Genomic DNA, 16,888 nt, shown 5'->3' with positions numbered 1-16,888 from the left:
GTTTACTTCAACTCAGAAGTAAGCAGCTAAGAACCAGTGAGAGCCAGGTCTGTGCCTGGGATGCTTGGGTTACGGAGTCCCTGCCATTGAGGAGCTCACAGCCCTGGAGGGAAACAGATGACTTGGACAGTGGGGCGGGGGCTGAGGTGGATGGAGGATGCGTGAGGGCTGCTTCAGATGCTCAGAGAAGGCAGCTCTCAGCCTGCTGGGCTCAGGGAAGGCTCCCGGGAGCCGAACCCGAGCGGGGCCTGGAGAGACCAGCATGGCTGCCTTAGCTTTCCATTAGTGGACACTGGGGGTCTCAGAGAGCCCCAGGAGGAAGTCCAGCACAACTCAGCGTCGCAAGTGCTGTGTGCCTGGCACTGGTGCGAGGATGCGGGGAAATGAGGACCAGAAGTCCCAGGCCTGCTCTAGGGAAGGAGAACAACAACGGCAACCATACCAGCTAAGGCTGTTAAACACAGTGCTGCTCCCACCACCCGTCTGTCAGTGTGTCCTGCTTCGGTGGCTTGCGTGTTGCTGTAATGCTGAAAGCCACACCACCAGCATTTAACATACCAGCAAGGTCACCCCTGGGGGACAGGTTTCAGTGTAGCTTCCAGACTAACAGTAGGAGGAAAGGCCAGGTGATCTACTTCTGAAAATCAGCCAACAAAAAACCTATGGAGCACGATAGAGTATTGTCTGAGACAGTGCTGGAAGATGAGCCCCTAGGTTGGAAGGCACTCAGAAGACACAGCGACCACAACAGTGGACTCAGGCATTGTCTGAGACAGTGCTGGAAGATGAGCCCCTAGGTTGGAGGGCACTCAGAAGACACAGCGACCACAACAATGGACTCAGGCATACCAACAATGGTGCAGATGGTGCCTGACCGGGCAACATACCGTTCTGTTGTGCCTGGAGTCGTCATGAATTGAAGCCAACTCAGTGGCAACTGACAACAACAAATGCCGCCCCGGCCACTACGCTCAGCCTTGCCACGGCTATTTCATTATAACCCAATGAAGCAGATGTATTTCATCCCAGTTTTAAAGATGAGGAAGCCAACACTTAGAGGTGTTGAGTAACTTGCCCAAGGTCACGTACCTGGTAAGCGTCAGGGCCGACTCTAGCAACTGCACTCTTAACCATTCTGCCATACTACTTCCTACAGGATGCAGGTCCACGCATGAAACACCAGCAATAGGTGGGGGCAGGGGTCAGCTGTGTGCCTGGTGCAGATCTAAGCACCGAAGTGTGTTGTCTTCTGTGCACTCTGACTGGTCCTATTAGGAACCTGTCTCAGTTACCTAGTGCTGCTATGACAGAAATACCACACGTGGATGACTTTAACAAACAGAAGTTTATTCTCTCACAGCTGAGGGGGCTGGAAGTCCAAATTCAGGATGCCAGCTCTAGGGGAAGGCTTTCTCTCTGTCGGCCCTGGGGAAAGTCCTTGTTCCTTGGTTCCCTTGTGATTGTCACATGGTGTGGCATCTGTCTTCTCCCATCCCTGCTGCTTCTCTACACCTAATCTGCTCTTTTTACGTCTCAAAGGAAATTGGCGTAAAACACCCTACACTGATATAGTCTCCGAATATAACAAAGAAAACCCATTCCCAAATGGGATTATAACCACAGGTAGAGGGGTTAGAATTTACAACACATATTTTTGGGGGACAGAATTCAACCCATAGCAGACCCCATGCTGCAGAGAGGCTCAGTTTCTTGGCACAGGTCACCATGAGGAGCTAGGGCTGGGCCTCAGGCTGCCTGACTAATGCCAGCACCAGTGAGACTGAGCATTGTTGTCTGGCGGCATCAGGGAAGGCTTCCTGGAGGAGGGGGCTTGACTGTGCCTTGAGGGGCACAGTACGTCCCAACATACATGGTGGGCATGTTAGTTGGTGCCCTTGCAGCTTTCTTTGCAGGTGGAATTTCCCTGACCAGTGAGGAAGCCCCGAACTGTGGCTTCTTTCAGTAGCAGGCCTACCCCAGCCCCTCCTCACTGCCTCTGCCCTCTCCCCTCAGGTGTGCTGAAATGATCATAGGCATGGACAGCAACCAGATCCACAGCAAAGACCCTCGCTATGGAGCCAGCCCCCTGCACTGGGCCAAGAATGCAGAGGTGGGCAGAGTCTGAGGGCGTGGAAGGGGGATGGCCCCAGAGCCCTGTGTTCTTCAGCTGCCAGCGGGAAGGAGGCTCCTGAGAGGACTCTGAGGGTGGCCTGTGGGGGGCTGACCTCATGGGGGGCCCACAGGCAGATGAGTCTGTGGAGAGTTGGGATGTGCTCTGTGCTCACTGGCTGGGTGGCAATTTCCCCTCTGAGCCTCAGTTTCCTTGTGTATGCACTATCACCTGCCCCTGGAGTCATCAGGGAAGGCTTCCTGGAGGAGGGGGGTTAAATCTGAATTCAGCAAGGTAGCGCCTGAGTAAATTCTTCACAGATTGTCAAATGCCTCACAAATAAAAGGAGGTGTGACGGCGATGATGATGATGGGCCCAGTTGCACCCACATGAGCCTGGCTGGGCATCTCTTCTGGAGTCTTTCTCTAAACCACGCTCCATCCCCCTGGAAGGATGGAGGCTTCAAAGTGGTGCGTGCCCTGCCCTTAAATGCGTGGGCCCAGAGGCAAGAGCCTATCAACCTCTGCCAGGTACCTCCTCATGCCAGGAGCGAGATACCAAGTCAGGCTCTTCGTGAAGGTTCCATCATTCATTGTCACCACACCCAGTGAGGTAGGAACTCACATTCTTATTTTCACAGAAACGGAAAACTGAGGTGCAGAGGGGTTCAGGGACCGTCCAAGCTCACACAGCTGGGACAAGGTGGGGTGGGGTTAGGGTTCGGACTTGTCTGGCTCCAAAGCCCCAGCTTTTTTCCTGAGCCAGGCTCTCTGGGACTGCTGGGGGAGCAGGGGTAGTGTTGGCAGGGTCTGGGAAAGGATGAGACCTTTGCAGGGTCCCGGGGAGGGCCACAGGGAGTAGGACAATTCTGGGACAGGCCTCAAAGGAACACTTGCAGGGAGGAATAGGACCGGGAAGTCCCTTAAAGCAGTAGGCGCATCTCCCGCTTTTTGTCCCTAGTTCCTGGGGTGCTGAGGGTGTGGGAGCCAAGGTCTTGGGCCACCCCTAGGACTGGGGCCTGCGCCTGGACTCTTCCTGTTGCTAGAGCTTTCCGGAGGCCAATACCAGAAGGCCTCTCAGGGAGGAGGGGGCAGTGCCAGGTGCCACCCGGTGCAGCAGACCACGCCGCTCCCCGAGTGCCCACTGATGGGCCTGGGCCCATGTGTCTCCGCAGATGGCCCGCATGCTGCTGAAGCGGGGCTGCGACGTGAACAGCACCAGCTTCGCGGGAAACACAGCCCTGCACGTGGCAGTGATGCGCAACCGCTTCGAATGCGTCATGGTGTTGCTGACCTACGGGGCCAACGCTGATGCCCGCGGCGAGCACGGCAACACCCCGCTGCACCTGGCCATGTCGGTGAGCTCATGCTGTGTGTCCTCACGCACCGGCCCATGCGCCCTCCTCTCGGTGGGGAGGCAGAGAGGACTGGCAGGGCTGAGCATGAAGCCTGTCACATCCCTCGTGCAATGCCTGTCTTCCTTTCCTCTGCTGCTCAGAATCGTCTTTCCTTGCAAGCCTTGGCTCAAAGCCTGCTTCCTCCTCCAGGAAGCCGTCCATGTCCCCTCCTCTGCCCTCTCAGCCCAAAATAATGTCTCCTTCCTCTGTGTCACGGTACATTTTATTTCTGTGCTCCTCCTTTGGCACTTGCTTGATAAGAGGGAAAAGGTATGGCTCTGACTGCTGACTGTGGCCTTGGGCAAGTTACATCACCTTTGTCAGCCTTGGTTTCCTCATCTGGAAAACAGAGGTGTCTTAGTCACCTAGTGCTGCTATAACAGAAATACCACAAGTGGATGGCTCTAACAAAGAGAAATTTATTCTCTCACACTCTAGTAGGCTACAAGTCCAAATTCAGGGTGTCAGCTTTCTCTCTCTGTCTGCTCTGGAGGAAGGTACTTGTCATCAGTCTTCCCTTGGTCTGGGAGCATCTCAGCACAGGAACCTCAGGTCCAAAGAATGAGCTCTGCTCCCGGCACTGCTTTTTTGGTAGTACAAGGTCCCCATGTCTCTCTGCTCGCTTCTCTCTTATATCTCAAAAGAGGCTGGCTTAAGACACTGTTTATCTTGTAAGCCTCATCAATATAACTGCCGCTAATCCATTTTATTACATCATGGTGATAAGATTTATAACACATAGGGCAATCACATAAAAATGGTGGACAGCCACACAATACTGGGACTCATGGCCTGGCTAAGTCGACAGATATTTTGGGGGGACACAGTTCACTCCGTGACAGGGGGTATCAATATCTACCTGGCAGAGTTGTTGGGAGGATTAAATGGTAGGCACCTGACAAGTCTATGGTGACTGTTCAGATGTCACACGTAGAGTACCTGGCACAGGGTGAGCGTCCTACAAATGCTGGTCCTCTTTCCTCATTATCAGGGGAAAATAGCCATCTGCAGGTTGTTCTTATCACCGTGGAAGACTGAGCTCTGTGAAGGCAAGGCCTGCTGACCCATCTTGGTAGCCCACGGGAGGTGTTTGTCACATTTAGAACAGAGTTCCTGCCCTTAAAGCCTCTGCAGTCTGGCTGGGGAACTACAGCACGTACATATTTTACGTAGGGGTGAAAAAAAAAAAAAACCAGGTGCCATCTAGTCCGCACTGACTCATAGCTTTCCCGTGTACGTCAGAGCAGGGTTATGCTCCATGGGGTTTTCAGTGGTTGATTTTTCGGAAGTAGGTCACCAGGCCTTTCTCCTGAGGCACCTCTGGTAGACTGGAACCTGCAACTTTTCAGTTAGCAACTGAGCACTTCAACTGTTTGCACCACCCGTGTTGTGTAAGAGACACACGTGTATGTGTATGTGTGTGTGTCCTATAGCCATACCACATGCACATAAGTCTATTTAACAAGTCTCGGAGTGACAGAACAGGAGAGACCTCTGGGACTTTAAAAGAAGTAGATTTAGGACATATTTGAAGACATCCTGTTTTATACAAAAAGTCATAACTACCGAGAAGATGTTTTTCCCCAAGAGGCTGAGACTATAAATAAACCCGTGGACATTTTTAGCACTGAATGGGTCCTTAGAATTATCTAGTTTATCAGTCCTTAACTCTATGCTTCAAAATTATTGAGGAGCTCTAAGGATTTTTATTTAGATGTAATTATATCTACTTAACCATGTTTTTTTTTTTTTTTTTTAGAAATTGAAAGTGAGAATTTTAGAAATATTAATTTGGGTAAAAATAATCAACCCAGTACATGCTAACATAAATAACATTAAAAAATAACTTCGTTTTCCAAAGCCAAAAAACCCCTAAGTGAGCAGAGTGGCATTGTTTTACATTTTTGCAAATCTTTTTAATGCCTGGCTTCACAGCGCACATGGGGAGTCTCATATCTTCTGTGTTTAGTCTCTTGTGATGTATTATTTAGTTGAAGAATCTGAAGCAAATCTGGCCTTACACAGATACGTAGTTGGAAAAGGGAAGAGTATTTTTTTGAGATCTCCAGACCTTTCTTCCGAGGTGCCGCTGGATAAATTGGAACTGCCCATCTTTCAATTAGTAGCAATTTTTTTTCTTTTTTATTGTGATTTAGGTGAAAGTTTACAGAGCAAATTAGTTTCTCATTAAACAGTTAATAGAGAAATTGTTTTGTGACATTGTTGCCAACCCTGCGATGTGTCAACACTCTCCCCTTCTCCACCCCAGTTCACCTGTTTCCATGTGTCCAGTTTTCCTGTCCCTTCCTGCCTTCTCGTCTTTGCTTTTGGGCTAGCGTGCCCCTTAGTCTTGTATACAGGATTGAACTATGAAGCACATCCCTCACATGTGTTATTGCTGGCCCTATATACTTGTCTAATCTTTGGCTGAAGGTTGAACCTCAGAAGTGACTTCAGTACTGAATTAAAAGGGTATCTGGGGGCTGTACTCTCAATGTTTCTCCGGTCTCTGTCAGACTAGCAATCCTGGTCTTTTTTTGTGCGTGTGTGTGAATTTGAATTTCGTAATACATTTTTCTCCTGCTCTGTCCAGGACCCTCTATTGTGATCCCTGCCAGAGCAGTTGGTGGTGGTAACCAGGTACCCTAGTTATAAGGGAGGAGTATTTTAATAGCCTTTTCAGGTCATCGTGGATATTCTTTGGTACTCCGCCAAACCTGGATAGTGGTGGTTTCTGGAAAGCTGGTTGCACTATGGACTCTGAAAGCAGCTCAGTGGACTTTCAGTGCTTTGTTACGTTAAATCCATTGTCCTGTGGTACTCTTTGCTTGGATCTTTTGCCCATGTTTGATCTTGTATCATCCTTGGAAAACACTGGTTCTCTGATTTTTGCATAATATCCAAATGTTGACCCATTTCATCATAAACCAAAAACCAAACCAGTTGCCATCAAGTTGATTCAGATTCATAGTGACCCTATGTGTGCTCCAGAGTAGAACTGCGGTCCGTATGGTTTCCCTGGCTGTGACCTTTCAGAAGCAGATCACCAGGCCTTTCTTCCGAGGTGCCTCTGGGCAGATTGGAACCGCCAGTCTTTCAGTTAGTAGCCAAGCACTTAGCCATTTGTGTGACCCAGGAACTCTTCATTTTATTATACAGTACAAAAAACCCTCTGATATCATCAGAAAAGTCTTTAAATATTGGGAAGCTTTCGAGTCCATGATGGACAGGTTTACTGAAATTCTAATTTTTTCTGGGAAGCTTAATTTTTTTTCTTTTTAATTGTGCTTTAAGTGAAAGTTTACAGCTCAAGTTAGTTTCTCGTACAAAAATGTATATACCCATTGTTATGTGACCCTAGTTGCTATCCCTATAATATGTCAGCACACTCCCCCTTTCCACCCTGGATTTCCCAAGTCCATTCAACCTGTTCTTATCCCTTTTTACCTTCTCATCTTGCCTCTGGACCGGAGGTGCCCATTTAGTCTCATGTGTCTACTTGAACTAAGAAGCACGCCCTTCACAAGTATCATTTTATGTCTTATAGTCCAGTCTAATCTTTGAAGAGTTGGCTTCGGGGATGGTTTTAGTTCTGGGTTAACAGAGAGTCCGGGGTCCATGTCCGTCTTTGTAGTAGACTTTGAGTTCTGCACCCCACTTGTCTCCTGCTCCGTCAGGGACTCTCTGTTGTGTTCCCTGTCAGGGGGGTCATTGGTGGTAGCTGGGCACCATCTAGTTCTTCTGGTTGCAGGCCGATGGAGTCTCTGGTTTATGTGGCTCTTTCTGTCTTTTGGGCTAATATTTTCCTGTGTCTTTGGTGTTCTTCATTCTCCTTTGCTCCAGGTGGGTTGGGACCCATCGTAGATGGCCGCTTGCTAGCTTTTAAGACCCCAGATGCCACTCACCCCAAAGTGGGATAGAGAACATTTTCTTAATAAACTTTGTTAGGCCAATTGACCTAGATGTCCCCTGAAAACATGGTCCCCAGACCCCCACCCCTGCTACTCTGTCCCTCGAAGTGTTTGGTTGTATTCAGGAAACTTCTTAGCTTTTGGTTTAGTCCAGTGGTGCTGACTGCCCCTGAATTGTGTGTTGTCCTTCCCTTCACCTAATTCTTTATTTGCTTATTGTGCTTTAGGTAGAAGTTTACAAATATAGTCAGTCTGTCATACAAAAAGTTACATACACCCTGCCATGTACTCCTAGCTGCCCTCCTTTTAATGAGACGGCACATTCTTTCTCTCCACCTTGTATTCGCGATGTCCATTCAACCAGCTCCTGTCCCTCTCTGCCTTCTCATCTAGCCACCAGACAGGAGTTGCCCACATAGTCTCAAGTGTCTGCTTGAGCCAAGAAGCTCACTCCTCACCAGTATCATTGTTTATCTTATAGTCCAGTCCCATCTCTGTCTGTAGAGTTGGCTTCGGAAATGGTTCCAGCCTGGGGCTAACAAAGGGTCCAGGGACCAAGACTGTCAGGGTCCTTCTAGTCTCAGTCAGACCATTAAGCCTGGTCTTTAAAAGAATTTGAGGTCTGCATCCCACTGTCCTCCTGCTCCATCAGGGATTCTCTGTTGTGTTTTCTGTCGGGGTGGTCATCGTGGTAGCTGGATCACCTAGGAGAATTCTTGTCTACTATCTAATTAGTGAATACCATTCTTACCTCCTCCCCACTCTCGAAACCATCAAAAAATGTTTTCTTCTGTGTTTAAACCTTTTCTTGAGTTCTCATAATAGTGGTCTCATACAATATTTGGCCTTTTGCAACTGACTAATTTCACTCAGCATAATGCCCTCCAAATTCCTCCATGTTGGGAGATGTGGAAAGCTTAATATTTTTTCATTATTGGCAAAAATTACTGTCCATTGTTTTTCTAGATGTGACAGACTCACTGCATTCGTTGTTGAGAATAATCATAGTTTGTCAGTTATTCACTCACATAAAAATGGTGTTCCATGAAAAAAGCAGCTAGTTCATCTCACACCTCAAACAACCACACAGGCCCTTTCCTCAAGACAACCTCTTACTTGGATGTGCTGCAGAAATGCTTAATGGGTACTCTTTGTTTGATGGCACGGAATAATAAAAAGACATGTGTGCAAGGATCGAGAGTTAATAATAGGAGTAATTTTTACTGCTTCCTGAAGGCATTCTCTTATTTGTTTTTTAAGGTATTCTTAAGTGGGACTGGATTTTTTTTTTCTTTACTGTGAGTGCATGGCACTGAACAAAACCATGATAAATGTTAGCTCTGGTGCCACGGTCTCGATTTGTGGTAAGATGTCAGCAGTTTTGTCCACCGTTTCTTTTGCATCATCCGTGCAAATACCAAGACAATGCAAAAGATAAATGACATCTCGGTATTTTTATGAAAATAGTTTTGACCTCACAGACCCTCTGAAAGGATCTCAGACCCCTAGGGATCCATGGACCTTACTTTGAGAACCAGTGAAGCAGGTCATTTTTTCCATACTTCAGTCACTTGCATACCATCCCCACAGCTTTTGTCATATTTATGCACAACCCTGACAATTGTGTGCTTAATAATTTCCTCAAGTTGGCTTACTTTCAGACTCACTTAAATTAACTTTGAAGGGAACGTTATATCTCTACCTGAAGTGGAGAACCAGTGCCATAAATCAGAGGTAACCAAAAAATAAATACCTAACTAATGATTAAAATCCCTGGGTGGCGCAAACGGTTAAGTACTCTACTACTAGCCTAAAGAGCTGGCGCTTTGAACCCACCTAGAGGCGCCTTGGAAGACAGGCCTGGCAAGTTGCTTCTGAGAGGTCATAGCCTTGAAAGCCCTATGAAGCAGTTCCACTCTGCACACACGGGGTCGCCACGAGTCAGAATCGACTCAACAGCAACTAAGAACAATGATAAAATCATACACGTTCATCTGTCCCCATATGAATCCTAATGGCACATGTAGAACTGTTTGGAAAACCCATTCTAGACATACCCTTCGTTCTCTAGGCAAGGAAACCGGGCCCGAGAGGAGGGAGGTGACGAGACCAGAGCTAAGGTCCCCAGGTGACCAGTCCATTTGGTGTGTCCTACGAGACCACGCCATGCCCCTTCTCTCCTCCAAATGCTTCACGTCCCTAATGCTCTGTGGAGAGAAGCTAGATCTGAAGGCTGCCAACAGCGCCTGGCTTCCCTATTAGAAATGACATTCTGGCTGGAAGGGCAGGACAGCCTTCCCTTTCCTTGCTCCCCCTTTCCCTGCAACTCCTGCAAGCCATCAGCAGCCGACCCTTCAGTGTCTCCATGGCCCCTGCATCAGGGGTCAAGAGGCATTGCTTCCTTCAGGTGGGAGCTGGCAGGCTGGGGTGCTGGTGATTTCTGCCTGGGTCCCTAGACCCTCACCTGTGGGTACTTTTAAGCCTGTTTGTCAGAGCTTCAAATGGCAGACTTTGACATACCAGGTCAGCTGGGTGGGGGATAAAAAGGGCTCCAGAGTCCATCCCGCCTCCCCACCCCATGCTGGTGAGAGGCCCACCTAGTTGACAGGTACGTAGAGAAGGCCACGGGTCCTTTTTCTCTTCACTTCCTAAGCTGTCTTGCGTTTTCCTCTCATTCCCTTCCCAACAGAAAGACAACGTGGAGATGATCAAGGCCCTCATTGTCTTTGGGGCAGAGGTGGATACCCCAAATGACTTTGGGGAGACTCCTGCATTCATAGCCAACAGAGTCAGCAAACGTACGTTCTCTGCACCCTGGGACAGAGTGGGGGCGGGGGTCGTGGTGCAGGGAGGGGAGGAGGGGTGTCCTAGCCATCACCCCATCAGCTGCCGCCTACACAGAATGGCTGGGAGCACCTGGGAGGCTCAGAGGGGGAGCTTCCTTCTCACAGGAAGGGGGGCCCTGACGAGCAGAGGAGGGGGCTCGTCAAACCAGCGTTCTCCTCTGTGGAGCCCCTCATCCCACCTCAGGGTGCCTGGACACCCAGCACGGGTGGGGCACGGAAGGCAGCAGCAGCAGCCTCAACCCCACTCAGGGAATTCACTGGTGGGACCATTTGCAAGGACATGCAGTCCCCAGGCTACAAAGTCCGCCTTACAGACAGCTAGTACTTGCCCTTCAATGTTACGTAACTTTGCCCTGACTTTGAAAGGATTGAACCAACCCCTACTCACAACAACTTCTTCATCACAATCACCTTCCCTTGTCGCAGGAGCAGCTTTTAAATTGTTGAAAAGGCTTTTCTTCCAGTCTTTTCTCACACTAAAGTAAGGCTAAATAAGAACCATATGCTCCTGTTCCACTTATACATTTGACTTAAAGACAGTTGGTAACCCGGGGACTTCCTGTCTGGCCATTGGGTTCACGCGCTGCCCTACGTGCATGCCCACATGTACACAGCCCATGGGCATGCTGCCCTACGCAGGCCCACGTGCATGCCCACGTGTACACAGCCCGTGCACATGCTGCCCTAGCAGGTCCACGTGCATGCCCACGTGTACACAGTGCGTTCACATGCTGCCCTACACAGTCCCGTGTGCATGCCCACGTGTATACAGCCCGTGTGCATGCGCTGTTTGCTCACACAGTCAGCCTTGCAGAGCTGGAAAAAGCAGAACCCCTCACCAGGAGACTGGTGCCCCCTCTGGCGGGCTTTGGGGAGCTGTGGAGGTTGCTGTGGATGGTAACCCGCAGTATGTGTGCTGCCTTGTGGCATCCTCCCCAGTCATCCCATCTGTTAAATAGGGGTGAATGCCCACTGGCTGGCTAGTCAGCCCCTATAACATTCTGAAAGGGACTGTCACTTCAGCGATTTCGAGAATTGCTGAACGTGGAGGAGGGTGTGCTTTTTTGGCTGGAGTAGAAGGGAAAGAAGGGATTCCCCAAGTAATGGGGCAGGGCGAGACTGACCCCCTCCTTCCATATTCCATGGTGGCCCCCAGCTCTTCCCTGACCCCAGGAGGCTTCTCAGGATGTGACACACTAGAGTCAGCATACCCCATCAGGGTGGGGTTGGGCTTCTAGGGCTCCCAGCCCTCACGTACTGGGGTGGCCTGGCAGAGGGAGAGGGGACCGAGTGGAAAGGAGGGGCCTCTGCATATTGACATCATTTCTCACCCTGTGCCTTCTCCCCCTCCCCAAACCATGACAAGTTGTTACCAGGAAGACGCTCTTAACTCTGCTGAGAACTGTAGGGGCCGACTACCACTTCCCACTCACCCCCGGGGACCCCATGGAACAGGGCTCTGCAGCATCACAGCACCCCCTCTTCTCCCTGGAAAGAGCACAGCGCCCATCAGTCAGCCTAAGCAACCTAGGTAGGCTGCTCCACCTCCCAACTCCCTCCTCTCTGCCTGGCTCCCAGACCCTGGGATCTGAGCAGTCCCAGTTGGAAAGAAATGGCGTGAAGGGGAGTAAGGGAGGATGGGGCAAGATTTGTCAGCCTCTGTAGGGCAGCCAGCCACCAGAGATCCCAGAGGTCTGCAGGGCCCTGGCTGATGTCTTGCAGTCCACTGCCCCTGAGGGGTGCCCTGGACTTGGGTCTCAGGTCTGGGTATTCCCTGTGGCACCCCCGAGGCAGGTACGTGCTCTGTCTCTCCTGACTCCTGGGAGCTGAGCATGGGCCGTGAGGAGTGCAGCCTGGGGCCCAGAGTGTGTGGCCCTCTGGCTTGAACAGGGAGTGGGCTCTGCTGCACTACTTTGTCTCTGTTGGCCTAAGGCCTACGTGCCCATTTGCTGGCCACTGGGTGACCTGCAGGCTTTCAGAGGCATCTGCCCGGAGCCTCCTTGGCTGCCCAGGGAGATAACCCCAGAGGAGACGAGACCCTTCTCTGGTGTTGCAGTGGGCTGACTCCCCAGAGGCCCACCTAGGCGGGGAGTCCCTTGAACAGGGCAGTCAGGAACCAATCCTTGGCAAGCCAGACTTTTTTTGTTCCCATTGGGGAAGCAGATACCAGCATCCCTACTCAGGATAGCTCAGCGCAGCCTGGAGCTCAGCAGAGGTAGAGAGCCAGCAGCTACCGTCAGTCTTCCTGGTCCACCTCTGTCCTTCCCCTGCCCAGCCTTCTGGGAACTGCCTCCACCATCTCCCTTTTATCTCAATTTTACAGGCAGGCAGTCACCCACACCAGGCTGGACGGTGGGCCGGGGGCGCGGTGTCTGGTGGGTAATGCGCTGGGTAGAGAGAGGCTGCAGGGCCCCGCCAGCCCTGGGTTAGCTGCCACCCTGGTTCCCGCGGTTCCTTTTTCTCAGCTGCATCCCCAGATGCGGGCTCCCCCTCAGCACTGTGGCTGTCAGTGCTGCTGCCACTCCTGGCCAGTCTCCCCCTGCTCTGGCCACTGCCCTGGGGAGGGGAGGCATGCCGCTTCACAGACATGCTGCTTTGCTGCTTCTAGACTCTGTGCTCAGCGATGGGAGGGTCTGCTAATGCCAGCATCAGGGGCACTGGCAGGGTTCGGCTCCAGGCTGCTTGTTAGGAGGGGCAGCTGACCAAATGGGGGGGACACATGGCTTGGGGTGGGCTTGGGGCAGCAGGCCTGGGGTACAGGGGAAAGGTGGACAGAGTGGATGGGTGGATCCAATCCAAGAGACCACTGAGGAAGTTTCCAGACCTGGGATTGGGACGAGGGACATTGGAAGAGTGGTTAGGATACCTCCTCCACCCATGAAGTTAAACCCCGAGGAACGTCCTGGTCCTGCCCTGGGCCTAATGACCTTGGACAAGTCCGTAGCTTCTTTAAGCCTCAGCTGTAAGTCAGGAGAATAATTCTTACCCCGCGCAGCATCAGCTCGGATACGCATAGAGCACTGTGAACTGTGAACACAGGACACACATGGGTGGGCCTGCTTCAGGGCTCAGGAGGAAGACATTGAGGGGAAGCCTGGAAGCTGGTTGGGCAGGGTGGGGGCCCTTCCCAGAGCAGCTCGGGCTTCCCTCAGCACTGTAGCCCTTCTGTCCCCAAGGAGCCTTCCCGGGGGTGGTGGGATGAGGGGCACAGCCCCAGATTGCCTCTAGGGGCTGGTGGGCTGTGGGGTTGGGGCCTGGCCCAGCTCTGCCTGCCCTGTGCTCCGCAGAGCTGCAGGATATTACACACATCACCCGGGCCCGGAAGCCGGCCTTCATCTTGAACTCCCTGCGGGACGAGACGCGCAGGTAAGTGGGGCGACCTTGGGGCCCCTCCAGCCCTCACCACGGCATGCGAGATCACTCACGCCCTCTCTAGTTCTCAGCAGGGGCTGAGTCACCAGGCGCCTGGTCTGCCCCTTCACCAGTAACCAGGCAGGCTAAGGCGGAAAGTCCACGGTGGAGATGGTGTAGCTTAGGCCAGGTCCGGCTGCAGTCTTGTCATGGGCTGGGGAGGGGGCCAGTTTCCCTTTGAGGGAATGTCAGTGTTGCTGCGAGACTGCACCTACCTCCTCAGCCCCCACCCACTTCCTTAGTCTGTACCCTCCATGAAACTAGTAGGGTGGCCTGGCTTCCCAAGCACCTGCTGTACCCCAGGACCACCCAAGGGGGCGGGTATGGGTGAAGGGCCACAAAGAGAGAAGCCCAAGGCCCTGCCCTTAAGGCCCAGTCCCTGGTGCCCAGAGTCAGTGCCAGCCAGCATTGCAAGTTACCCGGACAAATGTGTTTCTGGCTGAGAATTCCCCTCCTTCATACTAGTTTGTTCTCCGTTTGTTGCCTCCCTGTGTTCCCAGCAGCCTTCCTGGGGGGAGGTGTCAGTGACCTTGCTTTGCAGCTGTACAACCTGAGGCACTGAGAGGGTAAGTGACCTGCTTGAGGTCACACAGTGTATGTCAGTTGCAGACTCACACCTGGGTCTTCCGGATTCACACCCTTCCTGCTCGGCATACCCATCCTGGCTTACACCCGGTGTCAGCCCTGTAGCCAGATGCAGCCTCTGCTCCAGGGGGTGGGCAGCGGTCAGACCCCGTGGCTCTGCCCCTCATGGCTGAAGGGCCTGCTTTTCCTGGGCTGCACACAGCATGCACTTCCATACCACCCTGTTGGATAGGCCCTGGGGGTATATCTGCCCCCATCAGCATCCTGGCCTTCCGCACCCCCTTGTGCCCCCCGACCCCTGTGCACACAGGTCTGCAGAAGGCAGAGGTAGGGCGGCTGGGGGCAGTACTTGGGGAGGACCGACACCTGTCGGGCAGTTAGAGGAGAGGGGAGTCCCCAGTGGGACCAGGGGAGCTGCCAGAGCCTGAGAGCCCCCACCTGGGGGTGGGGAGAGAGGTGCTGGTGTCTGGAGACATCTAGGGGACCTCCCCTCACAGGTCTTATGAGCCGCATAGCTCAGGCCTGCATTCCCCAGGCCCTCAGAAAGGCCTGGCTTCTTCACTCTAGTCTCCCGGTCAGGGGCTCTGCAGTCCTCTGGGCCAGTGCAGCCTACCTGCCTCCCGCTGGGCTGGCTTCAGGGCTGGGCACCTTGTCCAGGAAAAGATGCAGGCCCTGGAGGTGGGACACATGGGCCTCCTTCATTCTCCAGCTCTCCACGGCACACCTCCTGCATCCACTGAGTTATATGAGGGTAGACAGCTCTGCACAGAGCAGACACCGTCCCCGCCCTCTGGGCACTTCCAGTCCACTGGGGGAGAAAGAGAGTAAAAAGTAGACAGAGTAACTGATTATCAGGGCGAGAGGCGCCCACAGCCAGCAGTGCGAGACCATTCTGATGGCATCAGGGCGGGCTTCTCTGAGGCAGTGACGTTTAAGCTGAGGTGGAGAGATGAGACCAGAAGGAAGGTTCCAGGTCTGAGCCATTCCCCTAGGGCATGGCCAGTGAGGGCAGGTGCTCAGAGGGTTCTGCAGCCCTAGGGCCTGGGCAACCAAGGCTTGGAGGACCTGGGAAGACAGGGCATGTTTAGGGGAGCATGACTCCAGAGTCAGCAGACCCGGGTTCTAATCCAGCTTGCATCACATGTCCACGGAGTAACTTTGCGCCAGTCACTTAACCTCAGAGCTTCATTCTTTCATTCACTCAAAAACGTGTGTTGAGTGTCTGCAGGGATAACAGGGAGTGTCTATCTCAGGGTCTGGGACAATGAAGCAAGTAGATGATGGAGAAAACTCCACACCATCTGTTACAGGTTGAATTGTGTCTCCACAAAATCTGTGTCAACTTGGCTAGTCCATGGTTCCCAGTCTTGTGTGATTGTCCACCATTTTGTGATCTGATGTGATTTTCCTATGTGTTGTAAAACCTTCCTTTATGATGTTAATGAGGCGGGATTAGTGGCAGTTATGTTAATGAGGCAGGACTCAATCTTCAAGGTTAGATTGTTTTAAGCCAATCTCTTTTGAGATATAAAAGAGAGAAGCCAGCAGAGAGACATGGACACCTCATACCACCAAGAAAGAAGAGCCAGGAGAATAGCATGTCCTTTGGACCTGGGGTCCCTGTGCTGAGAAGCTCCTCGACAGGGAAGATTGATGACAAGGACCTTCCCCCAGAGCTGACAGAGACAGCCTTCCCCTGGAGCCGGTGCCCTGAATTTGGACTTTTAGCCTCCTAAACTGGAAACCCTGGCGGCATAGTGGTTAAGTGCTATGGCTCCTAACCAAGAGGTCAGCAGTTTGATTCTACCAGACTCTCCTTAGAAACTCTATGGGGTAGTTCTGTTCTGTCCTATAGGGTCGCTATGAGTTGGAATCGACTCGACAGCAGTGGGGCAGTGGGTTAGCCTCCTAGATTGTGAGAGAATAAATACCTTTTTGTTAAAGCCATCCACGGGGGGTATGTCTGCTATAGCAGCAGTAGATGACTAAGACACAGTCCCTGGTTCATAGATGGTCCTTCTCCCTCCCTACCTCCTTCCCTGTTTCTTCCACCCTGAGTGGAGGGTTCTGACCCTCTTCCACCACCCATCCTCTGGCCACCTGCAGGGTTCCACCCTTCCTTCCTATCTTGGTGTCCTAGTGTTGCTGTAACACGAATACTACAAGGGGGTGACTTTAAAGAACAGAAATTTATTTTCTCACAGTTCTGGAGGCTAGAAGTCCTGATTGGTCTCAGCCACATTGGTTCCTTCCTTGTCAGTAGCCCTGGGTATTTCTTGGCGTTCCTTGGCTTGAGACGATCCTCATATGTCGTCTGTCTTCCCTTGTGTGTGTGTCTGTGTCCATTCTGTTCTTTCTATAACTCAGAAGTGATTAGATTTCGAACCCACCCTACTTGTATAAAAGAGCTGTTGTGGCGCAGTTTATGTGCTCAGCTGCTAACCTAAAGGTCGGCAGTTCAAACCTGCCAGCCGTTCCATGAGAGAAAGATGGGGCAGTCTGCTTCTGTAAAGATCTACGACTTTGGAAATTCTTTGGGGCAATCCTACTCTGTCCTATGGGGTTGCTGTGAGTCTTAATTGACTCGGTGGCAGTGGGTTTGGTTTTTGGTTCTATCTGGATGTGATCT

The 16,888-nt window shown here is 51.8% G+C and overlaps 1 protein-coding gene across 12 annotated transcripts in view; it reads left to right on the top strand.

The window, feature by feature from the left end:
• Positions 1 to 16,888, top strand: part of PLA2G6 (phospholipase A2 group VI) — an 82,667-nt gene that overhangs the window by 41,707 nt on the left and 24,072 nt on the right. For 11 of the 12 annotated variants that reach the window (XR_007517402.1, XM_049884425.1, XM_049884424.1 and 8 more), the window contains 5 exons: positions 2,014 to 2,110; positions 3,285 to 3,467; positions 10,107 to 10,215; positions 11,630 to 11,794; positions 13,551 to 13,629. Coding sequence is in view for 11 of the 12 variants with exons in the window: in XM_049884425.1 (XP_049740382.1) it covers positions 2,014 to 2,110; positions 3,285 to 3,467; positions 10,107 to 10,215; positions 11,630 to 11,794; positions 13,551 to 13,629 (633 nt within the window). In the remaining variant the exon portion in view is untranslated. The remainder of the gene's footprint in view (positions 1 to 2,013; positions 2,111 to 3,284; positions 3,468 to 10,106; positions 10,216 to 11,629; positions 11,795 to 13,550; positions 13,630 to 16,888) is intronic. The other variant, XM_049884421.1, reaches the window with a different exon arrangement.

This window comes from Elephas maximus, chromosome 4 (assembly GCF_024166365.1).
Source record: "Elephas maximus indicus isolate mEleMax1 chromosome 4, mEleMax1 primary haplotype, whole genome shotgun sequence".
Classification (NCBI taxonomy): domain Eukaryota; kingdom Metazoa; phylum Chordata; class Mammalia; order Proboscidea; family Elephantidae; genus Elephas; species Elephas maximus.
The sequence above is the reverse complement of the archived record's forward strand: the minus strand, read 5'-3'. Positions and strand labels throughout refer to the sequence as shown.